We start from the raw sequence: 17,879 nt of genomic DNA, 5'->3' as shown, positions 1-17,879 counted from the left end.
CTTTGCAGCTGCAGTGTGAGAGAGGGTATGGTATCAGAGAGAAGGAATCGGATCTCCTATTTCTGATCCTAGCTTTGCAGTAAAGATAATATAATTAAGGATGAGTTATTGGTCTCTTTATACCTCATTTTTCTTGACATGCAAACCTCAAGCCTTGAATCAAGTTTCCCATTTCGTGTGACTAAAAGTAACATCAGCCACAGTCCTAAGTAGGCAACCAAAGTGTGGTTAGGTGAGTCCCCTTTGGTGTGAGACAGATCTGGGTGTAAATCTCAGCTTCTTCTAGCTGTGTGACCTTGGGCAAGCTACTACTTTTTTTTTGGAACCTCAGTCTCCTCTTCTGTAAAATGGGGATAATACCTACCCAAATAGGCCTACTGTGAGAATTAAATGAGAGGACTATATGTTAAAAGTGTGGAGCATGGTGCCTGGCATTTAGTGAGTGCTTCAGAAATGGTAGTCATTATCATTACGCATTTAAGAAACACAGAAATTTCTACTCAGGTGAAGCTAGTTTTAACATTCTAAAGCATGATCATATTTGAAATGTTTCTTTACTTTTGGAAGGCAATTAGTGATTTTCTATAACTGTTCTGTTTCTGCTACAGGATTTTTTTTGCAGACCTTAACTTTGGGATTCCCTTTATTAACTGTTTTTGGTATTTTTTGAAATGTGTACTTTTTCATTTAAACTTTAGTGGTACTGTAGGTAATTTGGCTGTGTGTTCAATCTGTAACTGGCCCCTCCCCGCCTTTTTTTAAACCTTCAAGTTACTGAAAGAGGAAAAGTGACTCCCTCCTAGGTGACTGTTAGACTCTTTAAAAAGTCAGTGGAGTGATATCGTTTTAATTCTATTAAAACCTAGATTGTAACCTCGCTACCAACCCTCCACGTGGGAGGCAGCAGAGCAGCAACAGTGCGGATGGGGAAAGTGCTGGAGAAAGGCAAGACTGTTGATAAAATTAACTCTTTGTTTTTTTTAGCTTTTTCCCCTCAGTGTCTTTCCATGAAAGGATCATGAACTGCCCGGGGGATTGCTCAGTGCTGCGGGCACCTGCTCTTTGGCTGCTCGGGCTAGCCGCGGGTTTGAGTCCGTGCTCTCTGTGCTAAATGAATAACCTTGTGAACTGCAGCATTAATTCAGGGAACCCCCTAAGGGTTCAGAGGGATGAGGATTTTTTTATTTTTCCCCTTTAGTGGAAGCTGTGTACTGGGGGAATCCTGAAGTTAAGACCTACAAGAAAAATCGGCTGTGAAGGCAAGTCACACCCATCCCTTTAGGCACCCAATTTCAATGATCTAGACATTTTCAGATGATGTGGATGTATTCACATCAGCATTTCTTATGTAGATTATTTGTAGATGCAACAGGGTGCTAGCCAGTGATAAAGAAAAGCAGAAAAATAAAAGCTCCAGTTGGTTTTGCTAAATTCCACACTAGTGAGTCTCAAACTTCACGTGTGTCGGAATGACGAGGGGAGTTTACTAAAGATACATTTGCTCCGGTCTCCCCTCTTACTCCTCAGTCAAAATCCCTGGGCATGTGTATTTTACCAAGCCTCCTGGATGAGCACCAAAGTTAGAGAAGCACTGTGGTGTGATGGGTCACATTTTTTGACTGAGTATTAATTCAGTCTGATAGGATTAACATAACCTAATTTTAAGAATGGAGTATGTATTTGGGTTACCCTTATGCTTAAAAAGGAATAAAGAGACTTGCCATTGTCAGCATTTGCTGAAGACAGAATTTGCTGTGTCGGATGCCTCCTTGAGTTCAGAAACGTTTCTAGATCTTTGCTTGCTGTGGATCAGATTTTCTTCTGAAGGGGGAGGGAGTGTCTGAATAATAAAGCCTTAGGAAAGCAGAAGGCAGCGTTTTAAGAGCCTGGGTGACATTCCCAAATTTATGCCAGTTTTTGTCCTTCTGGGATTGTGTTTTCACATAAGAGACCACACATGCATGAGAACATCAAAACAAATGTCTAAATTTATATGAGATACTACTATGTGTCTAAATCAAGTTTGCTGTATTTCTTCCATGAGAAATAGTTGGAAGACAGTTTCTATTTGGATGACTTCCAAATAATCGGTGTCTAATATTTAATATGTAGGAAAACATTTCTTAATCTGTGCTTACCCCCATTTTTCAAAGCCTAGTTTTGTCATAGAATGCTATTCAATGCTGGTCAATGATATATATATATATATATATATTTTTTTTTTTTTTTTTGGTGTTTATAAAAACAACAGAAAATGGGGATGAAGGGATAAATTGCCAAGATAATGATCAGGCCTTTTAAACCAAGGCCCTAAGAAATGTTCAAGGTCCAAGTGACATATTGTAGTCAACATCAGGTTTCATGAATTGAGAGCTCACAATTTTCATTTGTAGGTGTTTACAGTACAGCTAACACTTGGAGATCAGCACTGGGAAGCTGAAGGAACTAGTATTAAAAAAGCCCAGCACACAGCTGCTGCCAAAGCTTTGGAAGGAACAAAATTTCCTAAACCCATAGTCCGCCCTTTTCGTAGCGAAGGAAGGAATCCAGGTATTATGCGTGGGCCAAGACAGGTTCCTTTCAAAAGTGTGTTTAGAGGTACCCGTTCAGTATGTATATGAATTCTTTCTTAACTAACTTGTTGACTTTGAAAGCACAGTTTCTACACTACCAGTGGCAAACGCTTACCTTTTCAGAATCCTTAACCGTACTCGAAATCTAAAGCATTGGTTCTCAATCTCTGGTCCCGTGACTCCTGAGGATCTGGAAAGAAGGTCCTGAGAGGTGGGGGGTGTCACCAAACAATTTTCAAGGTTTCAGAAAAGCTTAGCGAAAATATCCTTTGTTCCTCGATAGGGTTGTACGGATTGCCAAGCATGTAGGCCTTAGCTGGAATCACTTCAACCCTGTGTGGAAATACCAGTTATAAGACGTTGATCAGAAACCCTGATTGTCAGTTACATGTCTCCTGATCATTAAACAGAATGAGAAAATAACTTAAATATTTATTACTTAAATACTTTTAGTAGATAATATCTCTTCAAACAAGGGACCCAAGCTGGGAGAAGACTAATAGAGAAGAGCGTCTGGTAAACGCTTGGGAATCACTGACGTACCACGGTGGGTGGGAGTGGCTACGACCGGTCAGGCACACCAAGCTGTCCCAGTCCCTTTGTACACAAGAAGAAATCCGAGGGATCTTGGCCACACCTTTCTTGTTGCTTTTAATTTCTTCGTGGTGTTTCAGATTCATTCTCTACTGCAGGTAAATTTTCTGGGTCTGAACTGCTCTTAAGATGATTTAGGTTACATTAAAATGCAACTGTATGAATCACATAAGAAGTAAAATTCTTATGTTAGGAAGAGAGAAGCTGGTTACTTCTGTGACCCTCTGATTATGGAAACCCAAGGATACCCTTATAGATTTGATTCATGTACTAAATTTAGTTGAACCAGTTATAGTACAGAATCAAGTCGTTTTTTATTTTCCTCTACATACATCCTAAAGAGGCATTTTAAAGTGGATTTTTGTGTGCATTTAAGTTGAACTTTGCCATTGCTAGTGTTGTTCTGTGTTTGATGTGAAAGTGTTTTCAAATGTGATTGTGCAGTGACACTACTCTTTCCAGCCTGGGTTTCCTTTTTTACATGTGTTTTATGGTTTATGAACTGGATGAACTGAGAGAAAAAAAAGTTAGACTATGAACAGTGTGCATTTTTACAGTTGATAATTCTGAGATAACTTTTACTTGCTCTTGTTTATATGGCAACAGAACTCATTTTCCTACAAGTATTCTCATAGGTCAAATCCCAATGTAAATACCGAGATTGGAAATACCTGAATATTTTGCAACCCTCATCTGTCTTCTCCAGATGCAATTTACTTGTCTCTTCCTCAGTGATTCCACACCTTTCCTGATAGCACACGTCCTGTTGTGTAGTAGTTTTTGAGAGTGTTTGTGTTATTTGAATCCTCTGGGGCAAGAATTGTATCCCCTTAGCACAGTGCTTTGCGCCAGTTAGTACTTCATACGCTCATCGTTCTGTGAAATAGTGCGCATAAACCTACTTCTAAGTATAAGGCAATAACCCAGCAAGTCAGTACAGAGTTTTATTGGCTGAGGATTCCCAAACAGTAAAATGATCTGGACAGTCATAAGGGGTTTTTTTTAATCGTGGATTTTGATGTGCACTAGAACTGATTTCTAATAACTGGAATTGAGTGGCTTTCACCGATAACATCTTGTGCTAATTGTTGCCCCTCTGGTAGCCCTTACGGTGTATTTTGTGCTGTTGACTGTGTATTAATATCTAGAAATCACAGCAGATTCTTGGATTTCCTGACCTGATGCCTAGCAGTGAAGTACTTAGATCCTTTCATGAAATGCATTGTGAGTCCAATTAGTAGAAAGCATGCTGTTCTTTCTGATTTTAGTGACTGTCATTCTCGTGTCAGAAAACAGCCAGTTCTCTCTGTTGATTCTGTGTTGCAGAAAGCATAACCCCTACGGTAGAGCTAAATGCACTGTGCATGAGACTGGGAAAAAAACCCATGTACAAGCCTGTCGACCCATACTCTCGGATGCAGTCCACCTACAACTACAACATGAGAGGAGGTGCTTATCCCCCGAGGTATGTATCAGTTTGTTTTAAATACAGGTGAAAATACAGCTCATATTTGACACAGAAGAATAAAATCTGTAGATTGTGGAGCACATGATTTGGTCATCTGTAGGCTTGCCAAATGTTAAAGTCAATCTTAATTGTGCTGGTACTTTTTAATAGGGGCGCCTGGGTGGCTCAGATCGTTAAGCCTCTGCCTTCAGCTCTGGTCATGATTCCCAGATCCTGGGATCGAGCCCCATGTCAGGCTCCCAGCTCAGCAGGGAATTTGCTTCTCCCCCTCCCTCTGGCTCTCTCCTGCCTATGCTCTCTATCTCTCTCTCTCACAAATGAATAAATAAAATCCTTAAAAACAAAACTATCTCTAGCAAGGACCTGAGCGTATTCCTCACTAGCAGTGTGGCTTGACCTGAGAAAATTTGGTTAAAGATCACCTTTTTTTTTTTTTAAAGATTTTATTTATTTATTTATTTGACAGAGAGAAATCACAAGTAGGCAGAGAAGCAGGCAGAGAGAGAGGAGGAAGCAGGCTCCCTGCTGAGCAGAAAGCCCGATGTGAGGCTCGAACCCAGGACCTAGGATCATGACCTGAGCCGAAGGCAGTGGCTTAACCCACTGAGCCACCCAGGCGCCCCAAAGATCACCTTTTTAAATGCTTTGTTAATTTGAGCACGATTCCTACAACACTAAGATTCTCTACACCCATAGATTTGTTGTTGTTGTTTTTTTTAAAGATTTTATTTATTTATTTGACAGAGATCATAAGTAGGCAGAGAGGTGGAAGCAGGCTCCCTGCTGAGCATAGAGCCCGACACAGGGCTCAATCCCAAGACCCTGGGATCGTGACCTGAGCCGAAGAAGGCAGAGGCTTTAACCCACTGAGCCACCCAGGCGCCCCTAGTTTTTTTGTTTTGTTTTGTTTTTTAAAGATTTTATTTATTTGAGAGAGAGAGAGAACAGAAGAGGGGGGATAAAGACAGGGGGAGGAGAAGCAGACTTCCCGCTGAGCAGGAAGCCTGATGCAGGGCCCAGTCCCAGGACCCCAAGACTATGACCTGAGCCAAAGGCAGATGCCCAACCGACTGAGCCACCCAGGCATCCCTAAATTTGCTAATTATTGCTTATTGGGTACTTTTTGACTTTGAGCTTCTGTGCTTTGTAATAGCCTTGGAGTACAGGTGCAGTAAAATACTAATTGAAACCCTGAAAGCTTCACGTATTAAAAACCTCCTGTTGGGGGCACCTGGGTGGCTCAGTGGGTTAAAGCCTCTGCCTTCGGCTCAGGTCATGATCTCAGGGTCCTGGGATCGAGCCCCGCATAGGGCTCTCTGCTCAGTGGAGAGCCTGCTTCCTCCTCTCTCTCTCTCTGCCTGCCTCTCTGCCTACATGTGATCTCTGTCTGTCAAATAAATAAATAAAATAAAATTAAAAAAACCCTCCTGTTGGCAGTCCAGACGTTAGTGGATAGACTGATGATCGGAATGGAAGTCTTCATTCCCTGCCTGACTTGGATGGAGGCAAAGCCATTTAAAAAGTACAAGCTCTGAAATGTGAGAAGCCAGGCTCTGCCAGGCTGTAGAGACTTGTTGGGGTTTTCAGAAATGAGGGCCCTTTCTAAGAAAAAACAAAAAAACAAGAAACTTTTGTTTAAAAATTCCCAGCCTTTTCTGGAAACAGGCAACTGTGACTCTCAGATGTGAGAAAGAGCAAGTTAAGTTTTCTACCTCAGGCAAAGCCTAATTCATTTTAGATTTTGTAAATTCGGTTTAGCATTACAAATTGAACTCGTGTAATCTGTAAGCTAGTCCATTCTGTGGAACATAAGGTTGTTGCCTAAATAGTATTTGCTCATCCTGTGTGCCAGTTCTAATCCGGTGTAAGCCTACGAAATCTCCGTGTGTACTGAGGAGGAGTCCTTAACGGCAAGGAAGCCTGATGTGATTTAGGACCTGTGATGAGGGCAAGACCCAGAATTTACCAGGGAGGAACATACAGGTGACTTAACGATCTAAGGTTGTAACTCTGCTAACCCTCTTTTTACTTTCAGGTATTTTTACCCATTTCCAGTACCACCTTTACTTTATCAAGTTGAGCTTTCCGTGGGAGGACAGCAATTTAACGGGAAAGGCAAGACGAGGCAGGCCGCAAAACATGACGCAGCTGCGAAAGCCTTGCGGACCCTGCAGAGTGAGCCGCAGCCCGAGAGGCCGGAGGGGAGGCGCCTGGGCGAGCAGGTGCGTGGGGAGAGGCATCCTCTTGGGGGCTTTTTCTGAGAAGATGCATTGAGAGCTGTCTGTAATGTTTGCTGTTTGGTAGCGTACGTGATTTTGTGCTCTGTAGCTTTCTGGCCTCTCCCCACCCCCTTAAGAAAATGTTTTAGCAAGAAAGATGCCTTTTTTCCTCTGTGGTATAGTTTTGAGTGAACATGGTAGGAAGATTGTGACTCAGTTGAATTGCGAAGCACGTGCGTGGATGAATTCTTCGGTGCAAAAGATCGTGCTTGTCCGAATCGACTGCAGTTACAATACCAACTCAGAGAATTTTATATAGCCATTTTTTGACCAGCTGCTCTGTTACGTTGTACCTCTTGCTGCATAACTAACCATTACAAAACCTAGTGGCTTAACACCTCTTGGCATTTATTTTGCTCACGTATCTGCAGTTTAGGCAGGGCTCTGCACGGGAGATGGTCTCTGCTCCCCATAGCTTTGGCTAAGGTGGTTCCGCAGGCTCCAGAGCATCCGTTTTCAAGATGACTCCCTCACTCGGCTGGAAGTTGGTGCTGGCGTCGGCTGGGAGCTCAGCAGAGGCTCTGGCTCCAGTACCTCTGTTCCTCTGTTAACCTGAGCAGAGGCTGCTTTCCCATTCTCATGGTATGGTGCTGGCTTCTAAGAGTGAGTATCCTAGAAGACAGGAAAGGAAGCAGCTTCCAATTTCTTAAGGGCTAAGCCCAGAAATCCCCATAGCGTTGCTTCTGCTATATTCTACAGGTCAAGGAGGCACAGAGTCCAGATTCAAAAGGTGGAAATACAGAAACCTCCCTTTTTATTAATTAGATGAAATTCACACCACATAAATTCAACAGTTTTAACTGTTTTAAATGTACAGATTCAGTTGCTTTTAGTACATTGACAATGTTAGGAACCCTACTTCTGGATGAAAAGAGTGTCAAAGAATTTGGGGGCCAGGTTTTTAAAATCTCTAACACCTTGTGACAATAGGAACATAGTCTTAGAAAGTCTGACTTTTTCTTTATGGTGTGTCACACATTTTAAAACAGATCATCTCTTTCCAGGGTCCACTGAGGACCAAGTAAAAGAAGGGACTGTAATTTAGAAGGGGGCGATTTCATGGAGTTAAAGAGACAAGCTTCTCACTGGTGAGGTTTGTCAGAGGCAGTAGGTAGTATCATCTGAGTCATTTTGGAGGCTTTGCATTTTTTTATTTCACTTTGGTGCTAATGTAATTGGAGTCAGATGGGGTAGTTATTTCTCAGTTTTTCGTAGCCAGCAGTTGTTAAACGATGGCTGAACACTGGTATGTGGGCTCTCTGCTTCAGAACCACTTGAGAAGTTAAAAAAAAAAAATTCCTTGGTCCAACCCACATGATTCTAATAGGAGTCTGTCTTTTGCTTTTCTTAATTTTTTTCTTTTTTCTTTTCCTTTTTAAATGTGCTCTTGGAGTAGCTCTGAAGCTCGATCAGGGTTTGGGAACCCCTGGTCCTAAGTATTCTCAGTGCTTCCCCCTTAGGCGGCCACCCCACTTTGAATCCTGCTTGGAAGTTCTCCCCGTATTGTTGAAAAGGGCAGGTACCCGTTGGGTGTCACCAGTTGGACCCCGTGGCCCTGGAGCAGCGTGGTCAGCTCCTGCCTGACGGGGCAGAGGGGGAGGGGACGAGCTCTCCTGGGCTGAGCTTCACGGGTTCATCTGGCGTGTGGACAGAGCTTTGCTGAGAGTAATGGTAAATCTCCTCGAGCCCCCGTTCTAGTTCTCTATGGTTTGAGATAGAGATCGTGCCCTTCAGAATGGCTGAGACTGGTGTAACCAGTGCTGCAGAAACTAGAATCACTGAGTCGGATGAGACTTCCTTTGCGCTGATTAATGAAACACTTAGCCTCAGTGATTTACCAGGCCTCCTGGTGGGTAGTAGGATGCGAAGAGAGACATTTTTTTAATTTTAATTAATTAATTAATTTTAAGAGAAAGAAAACACACGTGCAAGTGAGCTGGGATGGGCAAAGGGAGAGGGAGCAAGAGAGAGAAAATCCCAAGTAGGCTGCACACCTAGTGTAGAGCCCAACTTGGGCATTGATCTCAGGACTCGATCTTAGGGTCCTGAGATCATGACCTGAGCTGAAATCAAGAGTTGGAGTCCCACGTGCCCCAAGGGGGACATTTTTAGAAGGTATCTTTAGGGGCACCTGGGTGCCTCAGTTGGTTAAGCATCTGCCTTCAGTTCGGGTTGTGATCCCAGGGTCCTGGGCTCCCTGCCCCACAAGGGGCCTGCTTCTTCCTCTCACTTTGCCTGCTGCTCCCCCTGCTTGTGGTCTCTCTCTCAAATAAATAAAATATTAAAAAAAAAAAAAAAGGTATCTTTAACTTGGTTTACTTACAATTAATGCATGTGGACGATAAAAATTTAAAAATTAAACATTTTGGTGGATGTCACTGCATATTTAAGTAAATACATGCATCTATTTAACAGAAGTGGGGTGATACTGTATGGTAACCACTTTTTTTCACAGAACTGCTTATCATGAATACATTGTCATGCCTATTACTTGTAATTCCTGGGAGGACTCAAACTCAGCTGGCATCTGAGCACTTTTTAATGGTTACAGAGTGTTAGAAAATGGGTAGTGAAGAGCACTGTTGTAGTTAAATCTTTGTGCAAGTCTGAGACTGTTTTTATGAGCCACGGGCCTGGAGTGGAAATGCATGGCAGGGTAGATGGCCACGTTCCCCGCTGGAAAGATGGTATCATTTTAGACCTCTGCTGACTGGTGTGAGCGCTGTGTTTGCCCCTGGCCTGCCAGGCTTGGGAATTATAATTTTAAGCAAATTGTTTTGCTGTTGACGGTTTGTAGGGCATGTGATTGTGTGGTGGATCAATTCATCTTTTCTAGAACATGGCCAATAAAGACAGCAGTTTCTGCCCACAAGGCAGATGCAGTCAGGTCCCTTGACGATAGGCATCGTGCTAGGCCCTGAGGGAAAAAACCACAGCCCTGTTGCTTCCCTGGTGGGGTTTCATTGAACAGCTGACAAATTTTTTTTTTTTTTAAGATTTTATTTATTTATTTGACAGAGAGAGATCACAAGCAGACAGAGGCAGGCAGAGAGAGAGGAGGAAGCAGGCTCCCTGCTGAGCAGAGAGCCCGATGCGGGGCTCGATCCCAGGACCCTGACTGAGATCATGACCCGAGCCGAAGGCAGCGGCTTAACCCACTGAGCCACCCAGGCGCCCCTGACAAATGTTAATATTAGAATCATCGGGGTGCAGTGAGTGCTCGGGTGGGAAGTAGCAAGTTTTATGAGAGTGTCAGATGTCTTATTTGTTTATTTAGTATTTGAGAGAGCGCGCATGAACCAGAGGGGCACCAAGAGACGGAAAGAGCATTTCAGGTGGACTCTGTGCTGAGTGTAGAGTCCAATGTGGGGCTCGATACTGTGACCCCGAGATCATGACCTAAGCTGAAACCGGGAGTCAGACACTTAACCGACTCTACCACCCAGGCACCCCAGATGTCTCCTTTAAATTGGAGTGATGGTGATGCGTTCAGAGAAGTTCTTTTTGAGGAAGCAGCATTGAAGCAGAGGAATGGCAGCAGCCTGTGTAAAGGTCCTGGGTTAGGAATATGCTTTTTGGTTTTTGTTTGTTTGTTTTTGAATCTAAGGTTTATGGTAATAAGGAATGACTTATTCAGTGTCTGAGCTGCTGGGAGCAAGATGGCTCATAGCTACAGTATTTGTAATAGACAAAACAGGAGCTAGCTTCGTGTCGGCAGGGTGTGGTAGATCCGCACACATAGGCATGAAAGGAGGCCTGAACTATAAGGGTAGGAAGGGGATTAAGAACCTTACAGCTGTCGTTTCGTAGATAGTGTGATCCTGTTTGTGTTTAAGTCAGTGGAAGTGCCTTCTTTGTGTATGTGTTGTGTGTGTTTGTTTGCACATAGTTTCTGCCTTGAAGGCTGCATCAGGTTTTAAGATTTTATTTATTTATTTGTCATAGAGAGAGAAGCGAGAGTGAGCACAGGCAGACAGAGTGGCAGGCAGAGGCAGAGGGAGAAGCAGGCTCCCTGCCAAGCAAGGAGCCCGATGTGGGACTCGATCCCAGGACGCTGGGATCATGACCTGAGCCGAAGGCAGCTGCTTAACCAACTGAGCCACCCAGGCGTCCCTGCATCAGGTTTTAAAAGTAGTTTCTCTTGGTGGTGGTGGTAGGAGACAGACTTCAAAAAAAAATTGGACCTTTTTTTAAAAAATAGTACTTGTGTAAAAATAAATACACATAGCTCTTCTGGTTTTGAGTCTTACGTTCACTTGGGCCAGGGATGTATTTAGGTGGGGCTTAAACTAAAATTGAAAATTGGAGACTTCGATTTTTATTGTTCTTCCGGGCCTGTTGGACCCAATTTTCATTTTTGAGCTGCTTTTTCAGGCTCTGTAAGGAGTGATACTGTGTGACTTGCATTCTTTTCTGGAGATCTTACAAAGAACAAAGAGAGAAAACATACTTACTTTTTTAAGTAGAATAAAATCCATTCTGTCTTAAACACTGACCACATAGGTCCTTTGGACACTTTCGTAAATCTTCATCTTAGGGAATCTAAGTTTTCCTTTGTCTTGAGTGAGGCCTGCTGCGTTTGTCCTCCTACGTATCATTTCAGCACTCTTTGTCATCCATTCCTAAACACGCTGAGCGAGACTCAGCCACAAGGACATGGAGAGACGATGCCGTCCCGGGCTGGCTGCCGCAGCAGGGAGATGCTCCTCATTGCATCGCCACTGCTGTGCCTGCTGTACTGCCCGCTGCGGCGCCTCCTTCCCAGAAGACGCAGAAGACCGGAGACCCCATCTTTTTCCTGGGCTCTTAGCTTTCCTTGAACTCAGGTGCGAAGGCAGAATTTTTCTTTGCCTCTAGTGGCAAAAGGAAGAAAGATGACAGAGGAAGACCTTCCCGTTATTAGACAAGTGAGAACATACCCTAGACTCCAGTGGTGATGGTGGGTTTGAGAGTTTAAGCGAATCTCAGACTGTGAATCTTCAGACGGCATCTTAGATAAGCTCTCCCAAACTGAAGGATCGGCGAGTGGACAGTATATTTTTATGGTGTATGGAAAGGAAATGTGTATTCTCTTCTGCCATTCAATAGAAAGGACATTGTGACACATTATTTTGTGACAAGAATCGGGAACATCCTATTTTGATTTTTTAAAAAGTATGTGTAACAGCATTCTTTCAATTTTTATGATATTTGGCCGCCAGAATTTATTTCTCACCACTTACGGTCCACAAAATAAGTGGACAAATGCAAAAGGAGGTGGGTGTACGAAGGTCATTGGGAGGATGTAGATGTTAAGACCATGAAAAAACTCAAAAAAAACCCAGATCTTTCTTTGGGGGTTCACAAATCTAGAAATGAAAGCATTTCGTAGTTAGGGAGCAAAGAAGATAGCTATTCTCTCTTCGATACAGTTATGAGTCAGTTTCACAAGTAGTGTGTTCTGATGATACCACTACCAGAAGAATCAGAAGTCATGATAAGCTAGAACTCACTGGGAATGGATTTGGAAAATGGCATTGCTGCAAGTGGGGTGTGCTCTAGGTTCAGACGCGCTGGGTGATGAGCCATTCGCTGCATTTAAAGGACTATGCCCATTTGGGGTACATAAATGCCTTCCAGACTACAAACCTAGAATAGAAACTTGGATTTGCTATTTTAATTTCTCCTCCTCCTCTTCCTCCTCCTCCTTCTTCTTCCTCCTCTTCTTTGTACATTTATTTATTTATTTTACAGAGAACAAGTCGGGGTGTGAGGTAGGGGGAGGGCAGAGGGAGAGAGAAAATCTCAAACAGACTCCCTGCCCAGTGCAATGCCCAATGTGGGCCTCTGTCCCTTGACCTGAGATCATGACCTGAGCCAGATTCACAAGTCTTGTGCCTAACTGACTGAGCCACCCAGGTGCCCTGCTCTACCCAGGTGCCCTGCTGTTTTATTAATTTCTTGTTAAAATCTCTAAGGAAAAGATTCTTGTCCTTTTATTCTGTATGTTATTTATAGAATGACTAAATATAGAAAAATAGTCTGTTGGAGCCAGATAGTAAATGGTGAGAGGACTATTTTTTTCTGGCATACTGAGGGTTAAGCATGGTTCAGAGTGTTTTTTTCTTTTCTTAATGTTGCCTAGATTTTATTGCTGAACCATACACTATGGAATTGATGTTAACAGTAATTCCCACTTCATGAAGGTAAGACTAAGGCTCCACTACACTTTCCCCATTTTACTGAGAATGGTATTTGTGGATTTGTTTTTGACTCATTTTGCTGCTTTCCCATTGCAACATGTTGTTCACTCCAGATAATATCAAAATTATGTAAAAAGAGCAGCATATTCTCACTTCCAAGTAAATGTATATCTCTGTTTCTTGTTTTGCATTTTTATTTTACTGGCCGCTTTGTCCCTATTGAAATTCCTTGAGAAACAATGGCTTAGAGCAGTGAATCTCCACTCTGTTGTAAAATCAGCTGGGGTCTTTGGGGGGAAAAAAAAAGTAGTATAAATAGAATGAATCTTTAAGCCCTACCTGAAAAAAATGTAAGTTCCTTCATCTGGAGTAGTAATCTAGAGAGCATCTGTCTGTCTTTGCGGAGCTCCCAAGGGGTCCTGCTGCTGCGGCGGTTAAGAAACACTGGCTTACAGCTCAGGTTTGTGCAGTGGATTGTTGTTTTCCATCAGGCTTATGTGGAAGCTCAGTATTTAAAATAGGAGAGTAGCATTTGATTAGTATAAACTTCCAAGTTTGAATTTTATAATATTTGGGAAGGTAATCATAGTGATAATGATGTATGTGAATTTTCAGAACACACAATCATACCATATATTGTTTTCAGCCTTGAAAAAAACATGGCTGAGAGCAATATATTCCCATTTTAAAACCGTAAGTAAGTCTGCCGTGGAAAGGAGAGTGAGAGGAGCTTCGTTGTTTTCCTTAAAAAAATTAAGATTTCATGTCAGTAGTTCTTAATGTTGGGACATTTGTTCAATCCAGCACGATTGCCTGTTACATTATTTATCTTTTCTTTAACTTCTCTGAATGTTTGAAATAAGTCATAATTAAAAGCTAAAACTAATTGGGCTGGTAAAATGAACAACAGATTTGAAAATCGGAGTACACGCACGGTGGCTGAAGTCTTATTTTAGCCTCAGCACCCAGTTTATTTCCAACTTTTGTTCTGGTTTCGTGAACAGTTACTCAGTGCAACCTTTGTTTTAACAGCTTATCTGCTTAAAAACCTCTGGATATCCTTTGAGTAAACAGCTGTCCAAAACCTGAATTGTGCACAAAAATGACCTAACTTGTTAGCATAAGTTAACGTGTTGACAGTCTCTAGTGTGTTAATATTTGGTACGGGACATACTTTTTTAAGTTGCTTTTCAAAGATAAACATAAAGGTTGCCATTATAACCATTCTTGAAGTGCACAGTTCTGCGGCACTGAATGTATTCTCAGTGGTGCACAGCTGTCACTACTGCCCATTTCTAGAGCTTTTTTTTAATCATCTCACGTTGAAACTCTGTGCGCATTAAACAGTAACTTTCCCTCCGTCCCCCACACCCCGGAACATCTGTTCTACTTCTGTCTCTGTGCGCTTGCCCATTCTCGATACCTAATAGAAGTGGATATTCATCTTTTGTTGTCGGGCTTATTTCATTTATCATGTTTTCAAGGTCCATCCATGTTGTAGCATGTGTCAGCATTTCCTTTCTTTTTAAGGCTGAGTAATACTCCGTTGTGTGACCGTTCCACGTTTTGTGTATCCATTCATCTGTTGTTGGATGTTCGGTTGTTTTCACTTTTTGGCTACTTGAATAATGCTGCTATAAACATAGGCGTCCCAGTTCCTGTTTGTGTCCCTACTTTTAGTTCTTTCGAGTACGTATCTGCTCATGTAATTGCTGGATCATCCTGTAAATCTATGTTTAACTTTTTTTTTTTTTTAAGATTTTATTTATTTATTTGACACAGAGAGAGAGATCACAAGTAGGCAGAGAGGCAGGCAGAGAGAGAGGAGGGAAGCAGGCTCCCTGCTGAGCAGAGAGCCTGATGTGGGGCTCGATCCCAGGACCCTGAGATCATGATCTGAGCCGAAGGCAGAGGCTTACCCCTCTGAGCCACCCAGGTGCCCCTATGTTTAACTTTTTGAGGAACCACCACGGTTTTGCACAGAGGCTGGGCCATTTCATATTCCCACCAGGAATGCCCTGGGATCCCCACTGCTCCATCGGCTCGCTAACACTTGCTGTTTTCTGTGGCCATTCCTAAGGGGGGGGGGGTGCACAGTGGTGTCTTATTGTGGTTTTGACTTGCATTTCCCTAATGATGAATGATGCTGAGCTCATGTACTCATTGGCCTTCTTCATGTACTCATTTCTGCCTTCTTCATAAAATGTCTATTCAAGTCCTTTCCCAACATTTTCAAACTGGATTGTTTGTCATTGGGTTGTTGGTATATTCTGGATATTAATTCTTCATCAGATCTATGATTTGCACATGCTTTCTCCTATCTGGGGGTCATCTTTACTTTCTTGAGAGTGTCTTTTGATGCACAAAAGTGTTTGATTTTGATGCAATTCAGTTTATCGCCTTTTTCTTTTGTTGCCTCTGTTTTCTGTCTGCTATCCAAGAAGTCACTGCCACATCCAGCGTCATGAAGCTTTTTCCTGATACTTTCTTCTAAGAGTTTTATATGGTGTAAGGTGGTTTTTTTAAATTTTGTTTTTGTTGTTTGCATATGGAAATCCATTTTTCTTTTTTTTTTTTTTTTAAGATTTTTTATTTATTTTCTTGACAGAGATCACAAGTAGGCAAAGAGGCAGGCAGAGAGAGAGGAGGAAGGAGGCTCCCCACTGAGCAGAGAGCCCAATGCGGGGCTCCATCCCAGGACCCTGGGATCATGACCTGAGCCAAAGGCAGAGGCTTTAACCCACTGAGCCACCCAGGCGCCCCGGAAATCCATTTTTCTAAGCACCATTTGTTGAAATGCTAAAATACAGGGTGGTTTTTTTGTTTGCTTGTTTTAAGTTTAAAACTTGTTTAAAAAATAAATTTTAAACCAAACCTCCACGGAGCTCTAAGTCATCTTGCTTGAAGATTTCTGGCTTTAAAGATGCTCTCATAAAAAGTCAGGCCCACTTTCTGCTTACGATTTAAGCAAGAATAAAAGTATCTTTTTTTTTTTTTTTTAAAGATTTTATTTATTTATTTGACAGAGAGAGATCACAAGTAGACAGAGAGGCAGGCAGAGAGAGAGAGAGAGGGGGAAGCAGGCTCCCCGCTGAGCAGAGAGCCCGATGCAGGCCTCGATCCCAGGACCCTGAGATCATGACCTGAGCCGAAGGCAGCGGCTTAACCCACTGAGCCACCCAGGCGCCCGAATAAAAGTATCTTTAAGTTAATAAAGACACCAGAAATGCTATGCAAATAGTTCTGACCAGGCAGAGGGTGAAGTAGAACCCAACTGGAAAGAGAATACCGCCATCATGGCAGGAGAGATAAGAGAGAGTGTCTGGGATGAATTCACTGGCATAGGATTATATTCTTGATGGTATTAATATTTTTAACTTAAGAGGCTTTCTTTTTTCATTATAGTGTGAAATAATTGATCCATTGAGGTGTAAGATCTATCTGATGAAGGTATAGAAATGCACAACCAATAAAATCCTGGATAGTCCTGCATTCTGCCTATTCTGCAGTTTTAGCCGTGGGTTCTTTCAGAAAGTTCTAGTTTTGGAAATAGGATTTTACAGATTCTTTGATAAAAGAATCGCAGTAATATGAAGGAAAATGCAGCTCTCCTGCCACGATTTGCAGGGAGGGGGCATTGCTATTACTGAGCTCATCTGGATTTGCGTTTTCGCTGCCGCCCTGGAGAGTGCGGTTAACAGCTTGCACCGAGGAGAGCTCTGCCCTCCCTCATCCCAGCCGGGGCTGGAGGACGGTAAAGGAACCTTGTTAGAGAGTCTCAGCCTTTGTTGAGCGGACTTGATTAGTTTGCACTTGCTTTTTTTTAAAGATTTTATTTATTTCTTTGAGAGAGTGAGACAGTGAAAGAGAGCATGAGAGGGGAGAAGGTCAGAGGGAGAAGCAGACTCCCCTTGGACCTGGGAGCCCGATGTGGGACTTGATCCCGGGACTCCAGGATCATGACCTGAGCCAAAGGCAGTCGCTTCACCAACTGAGCCACCCAGGCACCCTGCACTTGCATTTTTGCCAGCAGCAGTGAGGACAAGATTTTGTACACAATTTTGTAATTTCCGTTGCGTCCTTTTATTTTCTTTTAAAAAGTGGGTTTCCAGGGACTTCATGTCCAAATGAGAAACCTGCATACTTAGATGGAGAGACTTCTATTTGAACTTGTCATGTCCTACACAGAGCTGTCTGTATTCTGACATTTTCCAAAATGTGGCTTGCCGGGCCTCAAGGAAGGCTTTGGGAGTCACTCTTCCCGAGCAGCTGTGGGCAAGTGTGGTTGGGCCACGATGAGGCTGATTCATACCCCCAAGTCTGTTAGGTGTCGGGTTGTTTATGGTGAATTTACGAGGTACAAGCTGACCCAAGTGTGAAATAATTTTTTTTTTTTTTTTAAACCTTTAAATTCACTGCCACATGGCACATAGGTGGTCTCGCTCCCTGGGGTAGCGCTCACTTCGTGAAGCCATGGTTCAGTGCTTAAGGTTTATCATAGCTGGGATGTTGACAGTTTTTCATAAGGGTTAACTACTAAACAGTTATTTTTTCTTTAGGTGAATGGAAGAGAATCAGAAGAAGAAAATCTCAATAAATCGGAAATAAGTCAAGTGTTTGAGATTGCACTTAAACGGAACTTGCCTGTGAATTTTGAGGTAAGCTTGCTTCAGATGTAGGACTCTACTGTAAAATACTGTTGGCATTCATCATTGGGATGATTTTTATCCTAAATAACATTGGGATTATCATCACAAACCTGTGAACCTTCAGGTTTAAGACT

At 42.6% G+C, this 17,879-nt stretch overlaps 1 protein-coding gene across 13 annotated transcripts in view; it reads left to right on the top strand.

The window, feature by feature from the left end:
* STAU1 (staufen double-stranded RNA binding protein 1) overlaps nucleotides 1-17,879 on the top strand; it is a 57,319-nt gene that overhangs the window by 20,984 nt on the left and 18,456 nt on the right. For 6 of the 13 annotated variants that reach the window (XM_047746030.1, XM_047746031.1, XM_047746035.1 and 3 more), the window contains 3 exons: nucleotides 4,494-4,632; nucleotides 6,671-6,857; nucleotides 17,656-17,754. In XM_047746030.1, the coding sequence (XP_047601986.1) occupies nucleotides 4,494-4,632; nucleotides 6,671-6,857; nucleotides 17,656-17,754 (425 nt within the window). Of the gene's footprint in view, nucleotides 1-866; nucleotides 946-2,393; nucleotides 2,551-4,493; nucleotides 4,633-6,670; nucleotides 6,858-17,655; nucleotides 17,755-17,879 lie in introns of all 13 variants that reach the window. The other 7 variants (XM_047746024.1, XM_047746025.1, XM_047746034.1 and 4 more) reach the window with 2 other exon arrangements.

Source organism: Lutra lutra, chromosome 9 (genome assembly GCF_902655055.1).
Source record: "Lutra lutra chromosome 9, mLutLut1.2, whole genome shotgun sequence".
Taxonomy (NCBI): Eukaryota; Metazoa; Chordata; class Mammalia; order Carnivora; family Mustelidae; genus Lutra; species Lutra lutra.
Note: the sequence above shows the minus strand (reverse complement) of the source record. Positions and strands in the feature narration are given on the sequence as shown.